The sequence below is a fragment of the Phoenix dactylifera genome, chromosome 2, assembly GCF_051530095.1.
Source record: "Phoenix dactylifera cultivar Ajwa chromosome 2, Ajwa_hap1_PhDact_Kaust_v1.1, whole genome shotgun sequence".
NCBI lineage: Eukaryota > Viridiplantae > Streptophyta > Magnoliopsida > Arecales > Arecaceae > Phoenix > Phoenix dactylifera.
This window is the reverse complement of record NC_143191.1, coordinates 41,684,089-41,699,029: the sequence shown is the minus strand read 5'-3', so window position 1 is coordinate 41,699,029 and position 14,941 is coordinate 41,684,089. Positions and strand designations below refer to the sequence as shown.

General features: G+C 37.8%; 1 protein-coding gene across 1 annotated transcript; it reads right to left on the bottom strand.

The window, feature by feature from the left end:
- Nucleotides 1-208: 208 nt before the first annotated feature.
- LOC103712762 (uncharacterized) lies at nucleotides 209-14,503 on the bottom strand. The gene is made up of 13 exons (XM_008799383.6): nucleotides 14,247-14,503; nucleotides 12,656-13,071; nucleotides 11,653-11,899; nucleotides 8,095-8,207; nucleotides 7,763-7,842; nucleotides 7,355-7,496; nucleotides 7,145-7,225; nucleotides 5,684-5,788; nucleotides 3,743-3,925; nucleotides 3,080-3,172; nucleotides 916-1,055; nucleotides 747-813; nucleotides 209-645 (listed from the first exon to the last, which is right to left on the bottom strand). The coding sequence occupies exons 2-13, from the start codon at nucleotides 13,046-13,048 to the stop codon at nucleotides 526-528; spliced, it is 1,764 nt and encodes a 587-aa protein (XP_008797605.2). The 5' UTR covers nucleotides 13,049-13,071; nucleotides 14,247-14,503; the 3' UTR covers nucleotides 209-525.
- Nucleotides 14,504-14,941: the final 438 nt, after the last annotated feature.

The following is a 14,941-nucleotide window of genomic DNA, read 5'->3' as shown; positions in this document are numbered from 1 at the left end:
GAACAGTATCCAGTAAGCTGCGAATTACAGCCAAGGCTGGGATATCAAAAGTTCAAATTTCAAGCAAGCCGTAAAGAAATTCGTTCAGGGCTCGGAAGGAACCCTAACTTCTCCAATATCATAATTTGGCATCAAATCATATTAAACCATGAGCATTTCTGGAAGATGTCATCCTAAGATCAAGGAGGCACAAAATACACAAACAACAGTGCAAAGTCCCATCCTAAGCAGGGATCCATCTAAAATTTAAAACTTTACCAGCACTCATGATAATTTTGTTGTACTTCAGCTAAAACCCAAAAACCTAGTAAAATCACAATAATTCAAATTTAAAAATCAAAAAGAAACTTTTGCCAACCTAGAACATCTTCATTTCTAACAAATTAACATACAAAAGCTAGTGTTCTTTCATCACTGAATTAAAGATCCCAGACAGATTCAGCAGGAAGGCACAGAGCATGTCTTGGATGAAAAATGGAAATTAGAAGAACCAAATGGTAGAGATCAAACCACTAGAACACCATCCTAGCTTGGCATCATGACTTGGTCGCATGCTTGTAGTGCTTGGCTGGCAAAGTACCTGACATCCACATCTGGATCCTCGCTGAGCTCAACAAGACAAGGACGAATCGTGCCTTCCACCACCTGTGAGGTAGAATTTTGAGCACGACCAAGATCAATCGAAATACCATGATGGCAGCAAGATATAAGATGCAGAGCATCATTGTGCAAATTATCCTACTTACTGATTGGCCAAGAGTGGGTACGAGCGACTGTAGAACCTTTGCCACATTGAATTTGATGTTGGGTACCCTAGCAGAATAGGAAAATTTTCAGTGAGATGTTCAACTGGCTGTATGGTATAGATCTAGGGAAAGAAACTGGTGTTAGCTCAACAAATGGTTCAGAATTCACCTGTCCTTTGAGGAAGCAATCACCACAGGCAACAGCTTTTGGCATGTAATATCAGCACCCATGACAGGGGCTAGTAGAGAAACTGCATGCAGGATCGTCATACGGTACAAGTAATGTGGATTATTGATTTTGTCAAGCACCTACATAAGAAATTCTCTTGATCAGTCTTGAAAATACAAAGCTGTTAGTTTAAACCACAATCAGTTTTTATTTCCCTGTTCTTTAAATAGTAATTTAACTTGACTGTTGTCCATTTGTATGAGCCAAGACAAAATAAGAAAGACATGCCATACGGAGTGGCTAGCGAACAGCATGACATTTACAACATTACCAAGATGTGCCTTTATAAGTTTTCAATCACTTTCTTTGTTCCTCCCTTAAATTTCTCTCCACGTTAAGACTTCCATATCAGCTTTACATATAATCATTATTGTCTACCTTGTGATCCACAAAGAGAAATTCGTGAATCTTGCTACCTCATGAGATCCCATCCGAGTTCTCAAAGATATTTCCTCTATATTAATCTCTTCTTGTGTTTCTATAACAGCATGCATTTTCCACTATGACATAGACATTACATTTATAACATCCAAGGGCCATGAGCCAATCACAAAAACCATAATATCAAAAACTAGCAAAAATTTTTAAAAAATAATCATTACACAAGCCACCACAAAAATGAAAATCGCATGAACCAAGCAAATGGACAAATCATCTATGGATCAGATATGCATCTCATCATTAGGACTTAGGACATTCCCATGAGAAAAGGGAAAAAAATCACAAGCAGCTCACAACTTGATTAATTTGGATTTATCCATTTCACACGAGGCTACCCTAGATATATATGTGGCAGGCCTAGGCTCTTCTTTTTTTCTGGTCTGAACCTCTATCATATTGTAAAATAATATAGCATAAACATTTACATATGAAGAGAAACCTTGTTTGTTTCTCTCTCTACTGGAGCCTTGATAAACTTTCCAGTGGAAAAATACAATGTCAGTTATGCTGACATGGTGTTGGAAAATAATTGAAGCATCCTTGATTCACAAAGCCAACCCAGATTAACATGGAAAGAATTCTCATAGCCAAACGGTTTAATACCTTTAACTCATTTGATAATTAAATGTAGACTAAACAAGCAAAGAATTTCAAGCTCAAATAACCAATTCAAATCTTTAAAAGGAAAATATATATAGATATCAATGTGATAGTACTTATTTTATGAGATCAAGAACAAAAGGGATGGCACAACCCATGAAACAATTCCAAGAAAGTTTAGTTACCTAACTTTTGATAAAAGGGAAATAGAAAATCTGCATCAATTTTTTATTGTATGTTTCCGCCTCTTGTAGGCCCCATATGGCTAGTATTCTCCAAATTATTGAAATGCTAGAATCCTCCTCACTTTTTTCTTAGGCATATTCTCCAAATTATTTCTGAGTGATCAAACTGAGAATCGTTCAATGATTCATGATTCAGAAATCTCATGACTTATGCATGAACTATTAATGACTTTTGCAAGAAACGTATACGACTTATTAAAAAACTCATGGATTACAATTTGGTACCCTATATATTGTTGGTCGCTGAGGTGTTGTTTTTTGTTTGTAGCTTTTTTCCCTTTTCTAGAGACTATTTTCCCATAAAGATACATATACATGTAGGTTGTATATAATTTTTCTTTTTAACATTTTTTCAAATTCTAGTTGTCCACTTTGTCCACCCCAAATGCTAGGTGAATCCTCTGCATTTATCTTCTGCAATATAATCTTCTCTCTAGCAGTATTCTTCCCAAACAAAATTGTGATTTTACATACAATTGTAATTTTCAGCTTAAATAGCCCGGATGGAAGTACTCATAGATTTCAAAGGTATCCATTTACTATTCTTTAGATAATAAAACCTATTTGTAACCAAAGCAGTCCATAAATTTCAGTGGCAGGAACTGCTGCAAGCGTTGTGCCATATTTGATGCCAGTGGCTAATTGAATAAACTTCCAGATGAGTTGAATAAACTCAAATTTCAAGTTTTTTCAGCATCACCATGTTACTGAATGCTGCCACCCTAATATACAGCAAATCCATCAGGATAAAGAAGGAAACAGATACTGATGCTTCATGCAAAAGGATATGCTATTACAACTGAACCATAAAAGCCAACCTGTGGAATTATGTGCTGCATAGCCCATTCTGGGCCAAATTCTTCTGCAAGACGCTTCAAGTTATTAGCAGCTGCATCTCTAATTGAGAAAACCTGCGAAATAATTAAGCCTTTTGGTCAATTTATTGACATTTTTGGCATTGACAGTTTTGCTTAAGAAATGTCTTATTAGCAGCCTAAATAGAAAAAGAAAACAGATGGATAGGCTGGATTTACTCGCAAGGGCCACAAGATTGCAAATAATCTCGTATATTATATTAAGCTATGCAACGTGACAAAAATGAAAATAATCTCTGTCAAGAAAACACAAGCCCAATATTCTTTTATTCACAACTACCTAGTGCATACCCACAAGCCATGCAGATGGATGAATTAACTTTTAAAAGGTCTATGATAATTTATTGCAACCATTTGAAGCATAACAGCTTCAATTATTTGTTCATGAATAGAGGTGTGCCTGTAGTTTCAATTACATGGTTAATCAACCCCTATCAATACTGTCAAGCATATATCACTATAAGGATAAAAGAAAACAAAATTGACACTGCAAATGAGTAATCACCAAAGCAAGATGATGTTAGAGTCAATATTAAAAAGAATGCTGAAAATAGTTCAAAGATAAATTATCTTAGTCATATATATTATGACAAGAAATTATTTTACCTTATCTTCCAACCACTGCATGCATAGAGCACCAAGTTTATCATCAAAAAATCCAACACCTAATTGGCTTGCCAACAAAGGAATGTACTCAATTATGGCTAGCCGAACCCGCCAGTGTCTATCCTCTGCAAGCTCCACAATGGCTGGCAGTAGTGATTGGGACAAGAGATCAATTCCAATAACCTGCATGGGCATTTGTATTTTAGCTAAAACACAAACAATTTATTTTTCAAAAACAACAAAAGCTTATGCAATAACTATGTTTTGTAACCCAACTAGAAAATACCATTCATCAAAGATAGATACTGTTATCTCATGAAAGCTGACTAGATTACAATAATTGCATCATCTAAGTATATGTAGCATCGAAAGCACCAATATAGATAACTGAAGGGGAGAATACAGCAAGAAAACAAACTACGACAGCAAAGATTAGAACTTTCAATCACATGTCAAATAAAGGGAGAGCTTGCTCTGCATCTTCCATTAAGTGAAAGAAAAATTTCTCACTAAAGTTGGATAAGTATAACTTATGCAGTTAAACTATCAGTATTGTCTACTTAATCCATGCGATGAACATTAGTAATGCGCTTGTTCTGCCTCTTCCATATGTAACAAGTAGGCTGCAGAAGGAAAGAACAACTAGAATCACTTTGAGTGCTTTACATTATTTCACTAATTCATCTACTAGTGCATTTTATGTTCGTGTAATTTAGCTCTGGTACTATCAGGTTGGCTTGAACCAGAAACAGGAATCCGAAAATAAGCTGAATTTGTACTTTTGCTTTAGTATCAAACAATGCATTAAAAAGTGAACGGCGGACATGTAGCAGCTAGGAGGTTTCATAGCAGATAGCGGATTAGCGGGCTCTATAGCAGGCATTATGAACCCAAAGCAGGCTGTGAAAACATATCCATGTTTTTCTTACTAAGTATCAAAATCAATACTTTACATCAAGTTCATGCAAAAAATTAGAAATGAAGGACAATACTATAAAACATTATCGACCTAACATCATAATACCATATCCACGTCATATAATGCAAAGCTCCACAATCTAATAACAAATATCACCCTCTACCAAAAATAATAACATCATTCATAAAATAAAGTTGTCCATGATCATATAACATCGACCATAAAAAAAAGATCTCCGGGGGGCAAGGTGATGCATTGGCTATTGAGTGTTGGTGAGGGAGCTCCAGCTTTGGAGCATTAGTGGTGCAGTGATGAGAGGGATGCCTACATTCTTTCCTACCCTCCATTCTTCTCTTCTATTCTTTCCCACTCTCCATTCAACTAGGGCACCAAATAAGTGAACTGACCCTTCTTTTAATCCAATTAAAGCTTAAATGCTGAACCAGTGCAATTAGAACTGGTCCAGTCCGCTATGAAACATATTGCCCCCTATAAATCAATAAAGTAGTGGCTGCTGTACGCTATAAGTCCTAGGAGGGGCCATTGCTTGGTGCAATAATAAAGGCTTGTGCTAACAAGCGCAATGGACAGGTTCAAGTCCTGGGACAGCAACTTTGTGCAAAAAAATGCCAAAGGTTAGGCCTACCCAATTTGCCTCTCCCAAGACCCTGGATTGCTAAGACCATAACTGGGTAATGGAAGCTAGCTGCCATCATAGTTGCTTTTCTCCTGCTATATCAGGCGCTATAGGCCCAAGCACCACATGAGGCTGCCATGGCGCATAGCAAAGCTGTTTAGGTTTGAAACCGCTATAATGGCTGCTATAGTGGCCACCATGGCTGAATTTAAAACAATGGTACAAACAATCGATGCCTTCTTAAATCTATGTATAACCATGCAATAAAGAAAGAAAACAAAAGCCTTTAAGAATGCAGCAAGACATTCATGCAACACTAAAAATCAACAAGAGACAACCATATGAAAATATCCATTGCGATAAAGCCATTAAAAGATATGCTCACCTGATTAACTTGATCAAGCTTGCTAATTATATTGAGTCGGACATCAGGAAATTCATCCTTCAGCAGAGAAAGAAAGATTGGAAGAAGTTGTTCAATAGTAGCATCCTACATAAAACACCAAAATTGGTGAAATCTCTATTTAAGATAAAATGGATGTAAAGGTGACAAGTATGTTAGGTAACCGAAACAATAACATGGTGTTCTAGAGACATGTATCAGAATTTGGGAGCCATCTACTAATTTGTATAGTTAACCTTAAGTGGCTAACCTTAAAGTTCCTACCAGAGAATACGCTTTAACACAGACCATGCATTAGTTAAGCCACAAAGGCACAAACACAAGCAACTAGCTCATTGCATCTAGCAAACTGAAAGAAAAACATAGAAAACAAAGGCATAAAGATATGAGAACAGGCATTTCCAAAATCAATTGGACAACAAATTCTCCAAACTTCTGAACAGAAAAAAAATAATAATATAAACAGACAATGATTATATAGGTTAAAACTGAGTCTAAATATGTAAACCATCTAAAGATTTTGTTACACGAACAAATTTAAGATAACTACACTAGCAAACCTTTACTCTGAAATAACAGACCCACCCCACCCCACCCCCAAAAAAAGGAATGCAACATGATGGATGATTATCATCAATAATTGAAGCAGTACACAATTCTAATCCTAGTTGCAAAATGTTGACAACAAATATTCACAACACCAAAAACACGTGAAAAACGAAAAAACAAAATAAAAATGGATATTTTGCTTATTGTGTGATAGCATGATATAAAAAGACACTATTCAAACCAATTAAAATAATGACACTAAATCATATCAAATGTGAATCAAGCACAGGTGAGACATACAAAGTCTATCAATAATTCTGGGGATAGATTTCACACGATCACCAGGCATCATGATCAAATATAAAATAGAGATAAAGCATGAGGCACCTAAGCTTTCACCATCAGATGCACTTGCATTTCCCATTCACATGGACAACGGCCACTAAGCTGAGACCAGCAGTGGATATGTCACTAGCAAACAATTCAAGAACTGTTCACCATTTAAGCTACCACAGGACATAGCTTACCATGCATTACTGGAGTTAATTGTCACAAATGACTATATATCAGAATTAGAAACCAAAAGCATGAAAACCAGCTAATATTTTTTCAATATATATATATATATAAGAAGAGCAAAAGTTTCAAATAACAATCCAAATTAGGTTCTAGATGATCAAAAATTGAAAAGCAAAGAAGTAAAGGTAGCTAGAAAACAGATTCGATAAACATTACACCATAAATAATTTGTATTTCAAAGAATGCAACAGATGAGCCCACATCATTATACATATATATGCATAAGCTACACGAATTTGTGTAAATTTGCTTATATGATTGTTCGGTTCACACCTCACAGAAGAACCTTGTTTATGCTTGCAATGCTATTCATACCTTTCCCAGTACTGGTGCCATACCCATGATTACCGAAGCCAAAGCTGAACGAACATGCTGTGAAGAATCTGATGACAATTCCTGGAGATGATAACATTGTATGCGAACAAGATCACAAAAGGAATAGAAGGAATAAAAAGGAAAGTGCAAGTTCCATGTTCTAACCACTATATCACTAGGACTGTATTAAATTCTCTACAAAATAAATACCTTTACACAAGGAAGGATATGCTGGATTGCAAGTTGAGGGCTCAAGATCCGGCAGAACTTTGTCACCTTCCCTGCAGCTGCTATGCGTACTTCAGCCTCATTATCACGAAGAAGCCTAACATATGCTGGCACCAAATCCGCCCTAAAGCAACACAGAGGTCAAAAAGGATGAGATATCTCGCAAAGTTCATATATGGCCACAACAATACGGAAAAGAAAAGTACCAAGTTACTCGACTTTAATATAACCACATATATTTTTGTTTGCAAGAATGTAAACATTCTATAGCCTAATCGAAAAACTAAGATAATAGCATAAAATCAGGACCCAAACTGCAAAACAAACTAAGATAAGGATAAGCTATTGGATGCAATATAGCAGTAATATCAGAACTTGTAAGTGTATTACCTGGTAGGTTCTGGGCCAACAGCTTCACAAAGCTCATACAACTGATTTGCAACCATATAGCGGACACGCCAGGACTTATCCTATTCAAGAAGTTTACATAAATGCACTTCATACCATGAAATAAACCACATCTGATATGACAATCTTCTAGCAACATCTAAATGTGCACCCTATAAATATGAAGTAGATGCGAACAGTAATTTTGCAGGCCAATGAGAGAAGCATATGCTGTTGGTGCAAACATGTACCCAAGCTGCAGAATATATTTGCCTCATACAATCAAGGAAAAACAGCATATATTAAGCAGAAAGCATAGCATATGTCAGGGATACCTGTGAAAAATTAACAATGACCGGAAGGATATGAGCTACACAGTCCTGGGGTTCCAACAACTTCCCAAGTGCGGCACAGCCCTCAACAGCCAGCAAGCGCACAGAATCTTGATCTGAAACAGAGAAGTTTGACACATATTTATACTTAGCAGTATAGTAAAGACAATTGAAGTTGAAAAAGAAAAGAGTAAACATAATTAAATGGGGAAATACACCAAGCTAGAATATTGGGATACAAGTGTGAGAACATGTAAACCAGAAAGCATCCAGAAGACATGTAAATAACGAGAATCGCTTACAACTATCGTCTAGAACAATAAGCATCATCACTACAACCATGCAATGCTACATGAAAGCCATCAGCAAATATACTGAATAAAGCACATGAAAAACCATAAATAATACTCAGTTGATCTGGATGCAAACATTCAAGCTTCACCACCAATTTCAGCCACAACTGATGGTTGAGAGCAAGAAGATCGTTAATTCTTCTTCAAGGTGTTGTTTGGTATTTGTTCCATCCAAGGTTAGTTGTCTCGACCCGAACCACTCGGTTCGGAGTGTACCAACCTGTTTCGGGCCAAAATAAAAAAGTCAATATGCAAGTTCAATTCCGAACATGCCTCGAACCGGCTTGCACCAACCTGAACCAAGCACAACTGTCCAGTTTTGCTTGGTTAAAGATGATTCAAGTGGTCTACTGCCTTTATAAACCCCCCTGACCCAACCCTGAGTCGCCTTGCCTCTCAATCACTCTCTCCCTCCCTCTTGTGTTTGGCCAGGGTCAAGGTTTCAACACCACCACCCATACCAGTCGCTGCCACCACCTCCGACAAACACCACAGGTACACACTTCGCCCTCTCTCTCTTCCCTCTCTCACAATCCCTCTCTCACAAACACCACAGGTACACAGCTTCGCCCCCTTTCTCTCACTCAATCTCGCTCTCTCTCCCGAAGATAACAACGACCTCGGCAACTTCGCCCCCTCTCTCCCTCTTTCTCCTCTCTCTCTTTTGAAGATGACGAACCCTGGTGGCTTCAGCCCCCCTCTCTCTCTCTCTCCCTCTCTCTCTCTCTCTCTCTCTCTCTCTCTCTTCCTCGCTATCCCTCCCTTGGTTCTAATACGCCTTAGGTCCATACGATACATACCAGTACCTTATCAAATCGATTGTCGACTGCTTCAACCCCCATACCAGTTCTACGAACCTTGGTTCCATCTATAGTCAAAATATGGACTTCTTTGTTATTTAAGCAATAATATATCAGGCCTGATCTAGAAGAATGGTTTGTTCCCTCTACAAGCAAAATTTAATTGCCAAAACTGAGAGCTGGTTTATGTGTGAGTGCAAGGAAGCAAATACATTAGAAATACTTTTATAAGTAACAACTTAGGAAGTGGGCATGGTTTCAAGATGCCTGGAATATTCCAAGAGGGGTGCATTATCGTAGTTAGAAGATTGTGGCTACTAAGAGCCAAATTTTCTTACTTTTTCTTACTTTAGTAGTAATATATCAAGCCTGAAGGATCCCAGCACCCTACAATCCTGTGGCCTTAAAAATGTGTAATTAATGAAACCTCGTAGTCGTATGTGATTTTGTCAAACTTCAAGATGAATATAAACATTTGGTGTAAAAGCAAGTCTGATGAATGCTTAATACATCAGTGATTCAAATCTGTTAGTTCATAATTTAATGATTAGTAAATTAATAATTTATACCTTTTATAGCCATTCCTTTACTTGCTGAACATGAATTCATACTTTAGAAGAATAATATTTGATATTGATGCATTAAGTATTAGTGATTTGAATGTCCTTCAGTCATTCTTGATGATTGCTAACCAGTCATTATTTTAACAATACCATATTTTTTTGAATGGAAGTTGAGATGGTAAACTAATTATTAGACACCATAATCTTTATGTGTCACAAAGACTCCTCATCTAGTGCCACTTTCATGTCCGTTATATTGTCAGCAAACAATATATTATAATCTAGAAGGATACCTAATATTTTTTTCTGATTTTATCTTAGCTTTTTGTATAGTACTTTCTTCTAGAAAATGCTTAATTTTCAAAAAAACTTGAATGTGATAACTGTTAAAACTAGTCAAGCAAGCAATATATTAAGTCATAAAAAAATAATTCATATGTCTGACTCATGGAATGCCGTACCGGCCCGTACCGGCCGGTACGGGCCGGTACGTACCGGTCCGGACCTAGACCGGTACCGGAACGGATAAAAAACCGGTATTTCCCGGTTTTTTATCCGAACCGGCCGGTACGGGTGCGTACCGGCCGGTTCGGGCCCGTACCGGCCGGTTCGGAGCCCGTACCGGCCGGTACGGGCCTCGTACCGGTGCGAACCGGCCGGTTCGCACCGGTACGATTTTTTTTTTTTTTTTTTAGAACCACAGCGCCGCGCGCTGTGGTTTTTGAAACCACCGGTACCGGCCGGTACGGACCGGACCGGACCGGTACCGTACCGGTCCGGCCGGCCACCGGTACGCCGACCGGTACCGGTACGGCGGACCTTGGTCTGACTCATCTTTGAATATTTTACTTTTCTTATTCTTTTTTTTCCATGCCCTTGGATTTTCAAATTCTTTTCAATAACTTTAAAATGACACCAGCACTGAAACTGTTGACACAGTTCAGTATATGGGTTTGGACTAACACCACACTGAGTTAGCAAACGACAACATATGTGCATGTCATTATTCATAGCAGCTTACATACACAAACATAGACAAAAGAGTTGCATATATACAGATGGGTGTGCTGTTGCATGGACAGCTAGATTAGGTTATTGCTGTGTTTTATTTTTTTAATAGTGTTTTTGTGAATGCACCCACTTTGCAATGAGAGAGAGAGAGACAGAGAGTACACAACTTTAAAATGAGAAAGACAAAAATAAAGAGTCAGAAGTTGAGACAAACACCCAATACAACCCTAGTATTGGCATTATAACTGCATGCATACATGTCTGTTTTCATAATGCATAACCTTAGTAGTCTACTACCTAGGGTAATGCACTTGCTTCATAATCTCCCTGGTAGCTCAAACCCACACCCACTTCCTAAGGACTTCCTTAAAAAGTCTTTCTAAAAAATTTGCTTCCCCGCACCCTCAACTACATCAGCACCTGCTCCTGAGTTTCACATCTAACAACATGAGGTGCTCTAAAACCATTATACAACCATTATAATAGGCCTTTATAACATAATAGTCACCATTATTTAAACAAAGTGTTAAAATAATTCTACGCTCCCCACAATTGCCATTTATAATCGTTGTCCATTGATCATCAAGAAATAAAGAATTCCAGATCTCAAAATGTAGATAGAAGGCTGACAAATATAAGCATCAGTACTAGGTAGGTCAGCGAAAAAATGTTAAAGTCACAGGACTCATTAACATGTTTCCATAACTTAAAGAGAAATTGATAAACAGTTCGGAAAAATACAAACAATCAGTATAGCAATACATGTCACAAAAAGGAAATAATCCTAACTACTAGCAGATGATAAATTAATAAAACGTATAAACCAAACAGTACCATCTTGTGTTAGATCCTCAAATATTGACATGATTTCAATCTTCAGATGGTTCGATTCAACTGTAGCTGCAAATTTTCCTAGGTTTGTTGCAGCAGCTCTTCTCACCATAGGCATGTCGTCCTGGCACAACTGGCCATAGATGGACCTTAATTCTGCCTTTAAGTGATCTGGTGCGCTTGCATAGGCAATATGAAACAGACCACAAGAGGAAACTCGAGCTGTAAACCACTCGCCTGCTGCTAGCCTCTGAAGCACATGAGAAAATGAACGAGTCAGGAAATTAACTGAACACGATGACATTTCAAATTAGAGTAAGTGGATTTTATACATGAAGGCAAGAGCACTGAAAGCAAAGATAGAATTAATATGAGAACAGTTAAATTTCAATTGATTCAAGCTTTTGGGCAACATGAAAGCTCTATAATGAAGTTAGTCTTAAAAGAAAATTTTAAAAAGCACTCTTCTTTTCCTTCTATATATGATTGTCGTGATGGGTATGAAAATTCACATAAGGCAGTACGACAAACCAGAATAATAGGTATTCTTCAATCTCAAATTTTTTATAAGATCTATGTTTTACCACAACACATGCAAAATTTTGGCATGCATAGAGTCCCCCAATCTGAGAAGACACAATTGCTCCATAAAATACATCAATTTCAGCACATAAGTGTCCATCATGGCAAACTGCTATGCCGGCAATATGTAAAATTTCTGCCAGAGAGCCCCCCAAACAAGATGATGAATGTCCTCAAGAATAATGTGGTTTTTCCTTTAACATAATCCATGAGAAAAGAACAAGCAAAACGAGAAGCTGGGAAAAATAGCCCTAGAATAATGGAGAATGAGTCCGTCCCTGCATATCCATGAATATCAGAATTCTGCTTGCGAAGTGAACATAAACAACACATGCATCAAACTCAAAAGGAAGAATAACAAGCAGGTACCAACCAAACAACAAAGGGTAATAAGTCCAACCATCATTTGAGTAAGTTGTCTTACCTTTACCAAAGGAACAAACGAGTCTACTAAATCATTTTCCTTCATCTGTGCTCCAATTCGGCACAGTGATTCGACAGCCTTGTCTCTAACACAAGTTTCCTCCACAGTGCACAATGTTTCCAAAGGTGGAAGTAGAACATGTGCATATTCCACCCCTCCAACATATGGAATAAATACACCCAACTCTTCAGCCATTGCGAGGAGTACCTCATCATCATCATCATTGTTTTCACTAAGAAAAGGGATTAGTTCTTTTCTGGTCCTTTCTTCACCAAGTGCCCGTGCAATTGTAGAAAGCCTGCGAATAGAATTTAGTCGCAGCTGAATGTCTTCATTTTTCAGCTCATCTATCAGTATTGCAATTGGATAGAGTGGTTCATCAATCATAGCCATCGGATCTCACAGTTCCCTTACACCTGCAAGATTAAAGAACATGAAGAAAGATATCTACAAATAAGTTGTGAGATAATTGGCAATATGTGAACTCACGTAATGTACCACAATCATTCTCACATCACAAGAATGTATATACAAAGCAGTTAGGTTAGCATTTACAAGTCAACACCCATTCTACGTTTGAAGTAACACTTAACACTTTTCACACAGTCCAACTATACCAAGTAAATATCACTAATATCTTAAGATGGACAAAGAATATCACAGTTCAAAGAATGCAACAATCGAAAAAGCACAATCGTGTTGCAGTATTATTCAATAACATTCAGTTCAGCCCCTTTATCATAAAAACATAATTTATACACTTGGAGAAAAGAATATGAAGCAAGAAGCTCACTGCACCTCGAGCAAGTGATGGCCAAAGAATATATTTTTAAGGAAAACTCATGGAATTTTTCCTGCATTAAACAAAATTGTTTGCTCTCTGCACAAGCAGATAAAAGGTCAATAAGAGTTCTATCTGGTTCCAACTTGCAAAAAGGTACCCCTCAAAAGAATTTAAAGCAATTTTAGCAAGTCATTCAGTTGACGAGCAGGCATTCTCGAATTCAAAGAAAAAAAAAACATCTTTGTTCAAGAATTCAACCAAAATCCCTTTCTGCAGCGATCAAATCACCAGCCTCAGAGATATCAATGAGCATAATGTTCGGTGAACCAATATCCAGACCAAGAATCGGTATATCTACCAAAATATGGATCATTCTATCATCAATTAATCCAACAATATTCAAGATTGACTAGATTTATGCATCAAGGAGAGCAAATTTTCCGGATCTAGGTCAGCAACCCGCTTCCTAACCACTAGTACCTTTTATTCCATAGCCCGTAATTAAGAAGCATCCATTTTGAATAATTTACATAAACAAAGGGCAACAATATAGAAGAACTCCAGTACGCAGCACAAAAACCCTAAATCCTCGACCGATCCCGAAACGGGTAATCAAGAAAGAAAGGAAAAAAAAGAAAAAAAGAAAGAAAGAAAAATTCGAAAAAGTTTCGCAAGAGACAGGTCGCCGGCCTCGACGAATGGATTCTCGCATCAATCGATGGCAAAGCGAAAGAAAAGATGAAAAGATGGAATTGCCGCAGACGAGGAAGAAAGAGGGAGATCGAGAGAGCGAGGGATAGATCGTACCGAGGAAAGAGAAGCACTGCGACCTCGTCGGACGGCGGCGATGGAGGAGGAGCTCCTGGTGGCAGACGCGGAGCGAGCGAGAGAGAGAGAGAGAATGAAAAAGAGTTACCCCTCCCTGATTTCCTCTGCTTTAAGGCCGAAGGGGTCGCGACTCTCGGCTTAATTTCCAAGGAGAGAGCGACACGAGTTCTTACGGGTGCGACGCGGATTCCGGCCCTACAGGCTCTCCGGCTCCATTTCTAACGGCGTTGTGACGCAACCGTTATAGCCTCCCAATCCCAGCCCATTCTAGGCTAGAATTTCCAGCTTCCACTAACGGCGTCAATCCGATGTAACAAACCACCCGTTATTGGCCGTTATAACGGCCGTTACTTTCCCCATTCTTCCTGGTTCAGACTTATTTAATATTGAAATTACAACTGCCACAACTAAACAAACAAGGAAATTTAATGCTGCTGCTATCCAAATCCTTGTTTACTGAATAAGATTTATTCTTTTAGGTGGCACATATTTTAGAAAAAAAATAAAAAAATTGAACTGAGAGTATATATTAGTTTATTAAGGTTATGGTGTGATAATAGTTGTAACAAATCATTAATGCACTGAATCACCCATCACAATATAATGGAGATGGTCCAAAATAATTACAGAAACTATTGTCATGTTATAACAACTATTATTTTAAACTATGGTTT

What these genes read in the sequence shown, in the direction of transcription:
- LOC103712762 (XM_008799383.6), bottom strand. Translation starts at nt 13,048, where the DNA reads ATGGCTATGATTGATGAACCACTCTATCCAATTGCAATACTGATAGAT. An exon ending in CGTTTGTTCCTTTGGTAAAG is followed by an intron (nt 11,900 to 12,655) that starts GTAAGACAACTT and finishes CATGTGCTTCAG; the next exon opens with AGGCTAGCAGCAGGCGAGTG. An exon ending in ATTGCTTCCTCAAAGGACAG is followed by an intron (nt 814 to 915) that starts GTGAATTCTGAA and finishes CTATTCTGCTAG; the next exon opens with GGTACCCAACATCAAATTCA.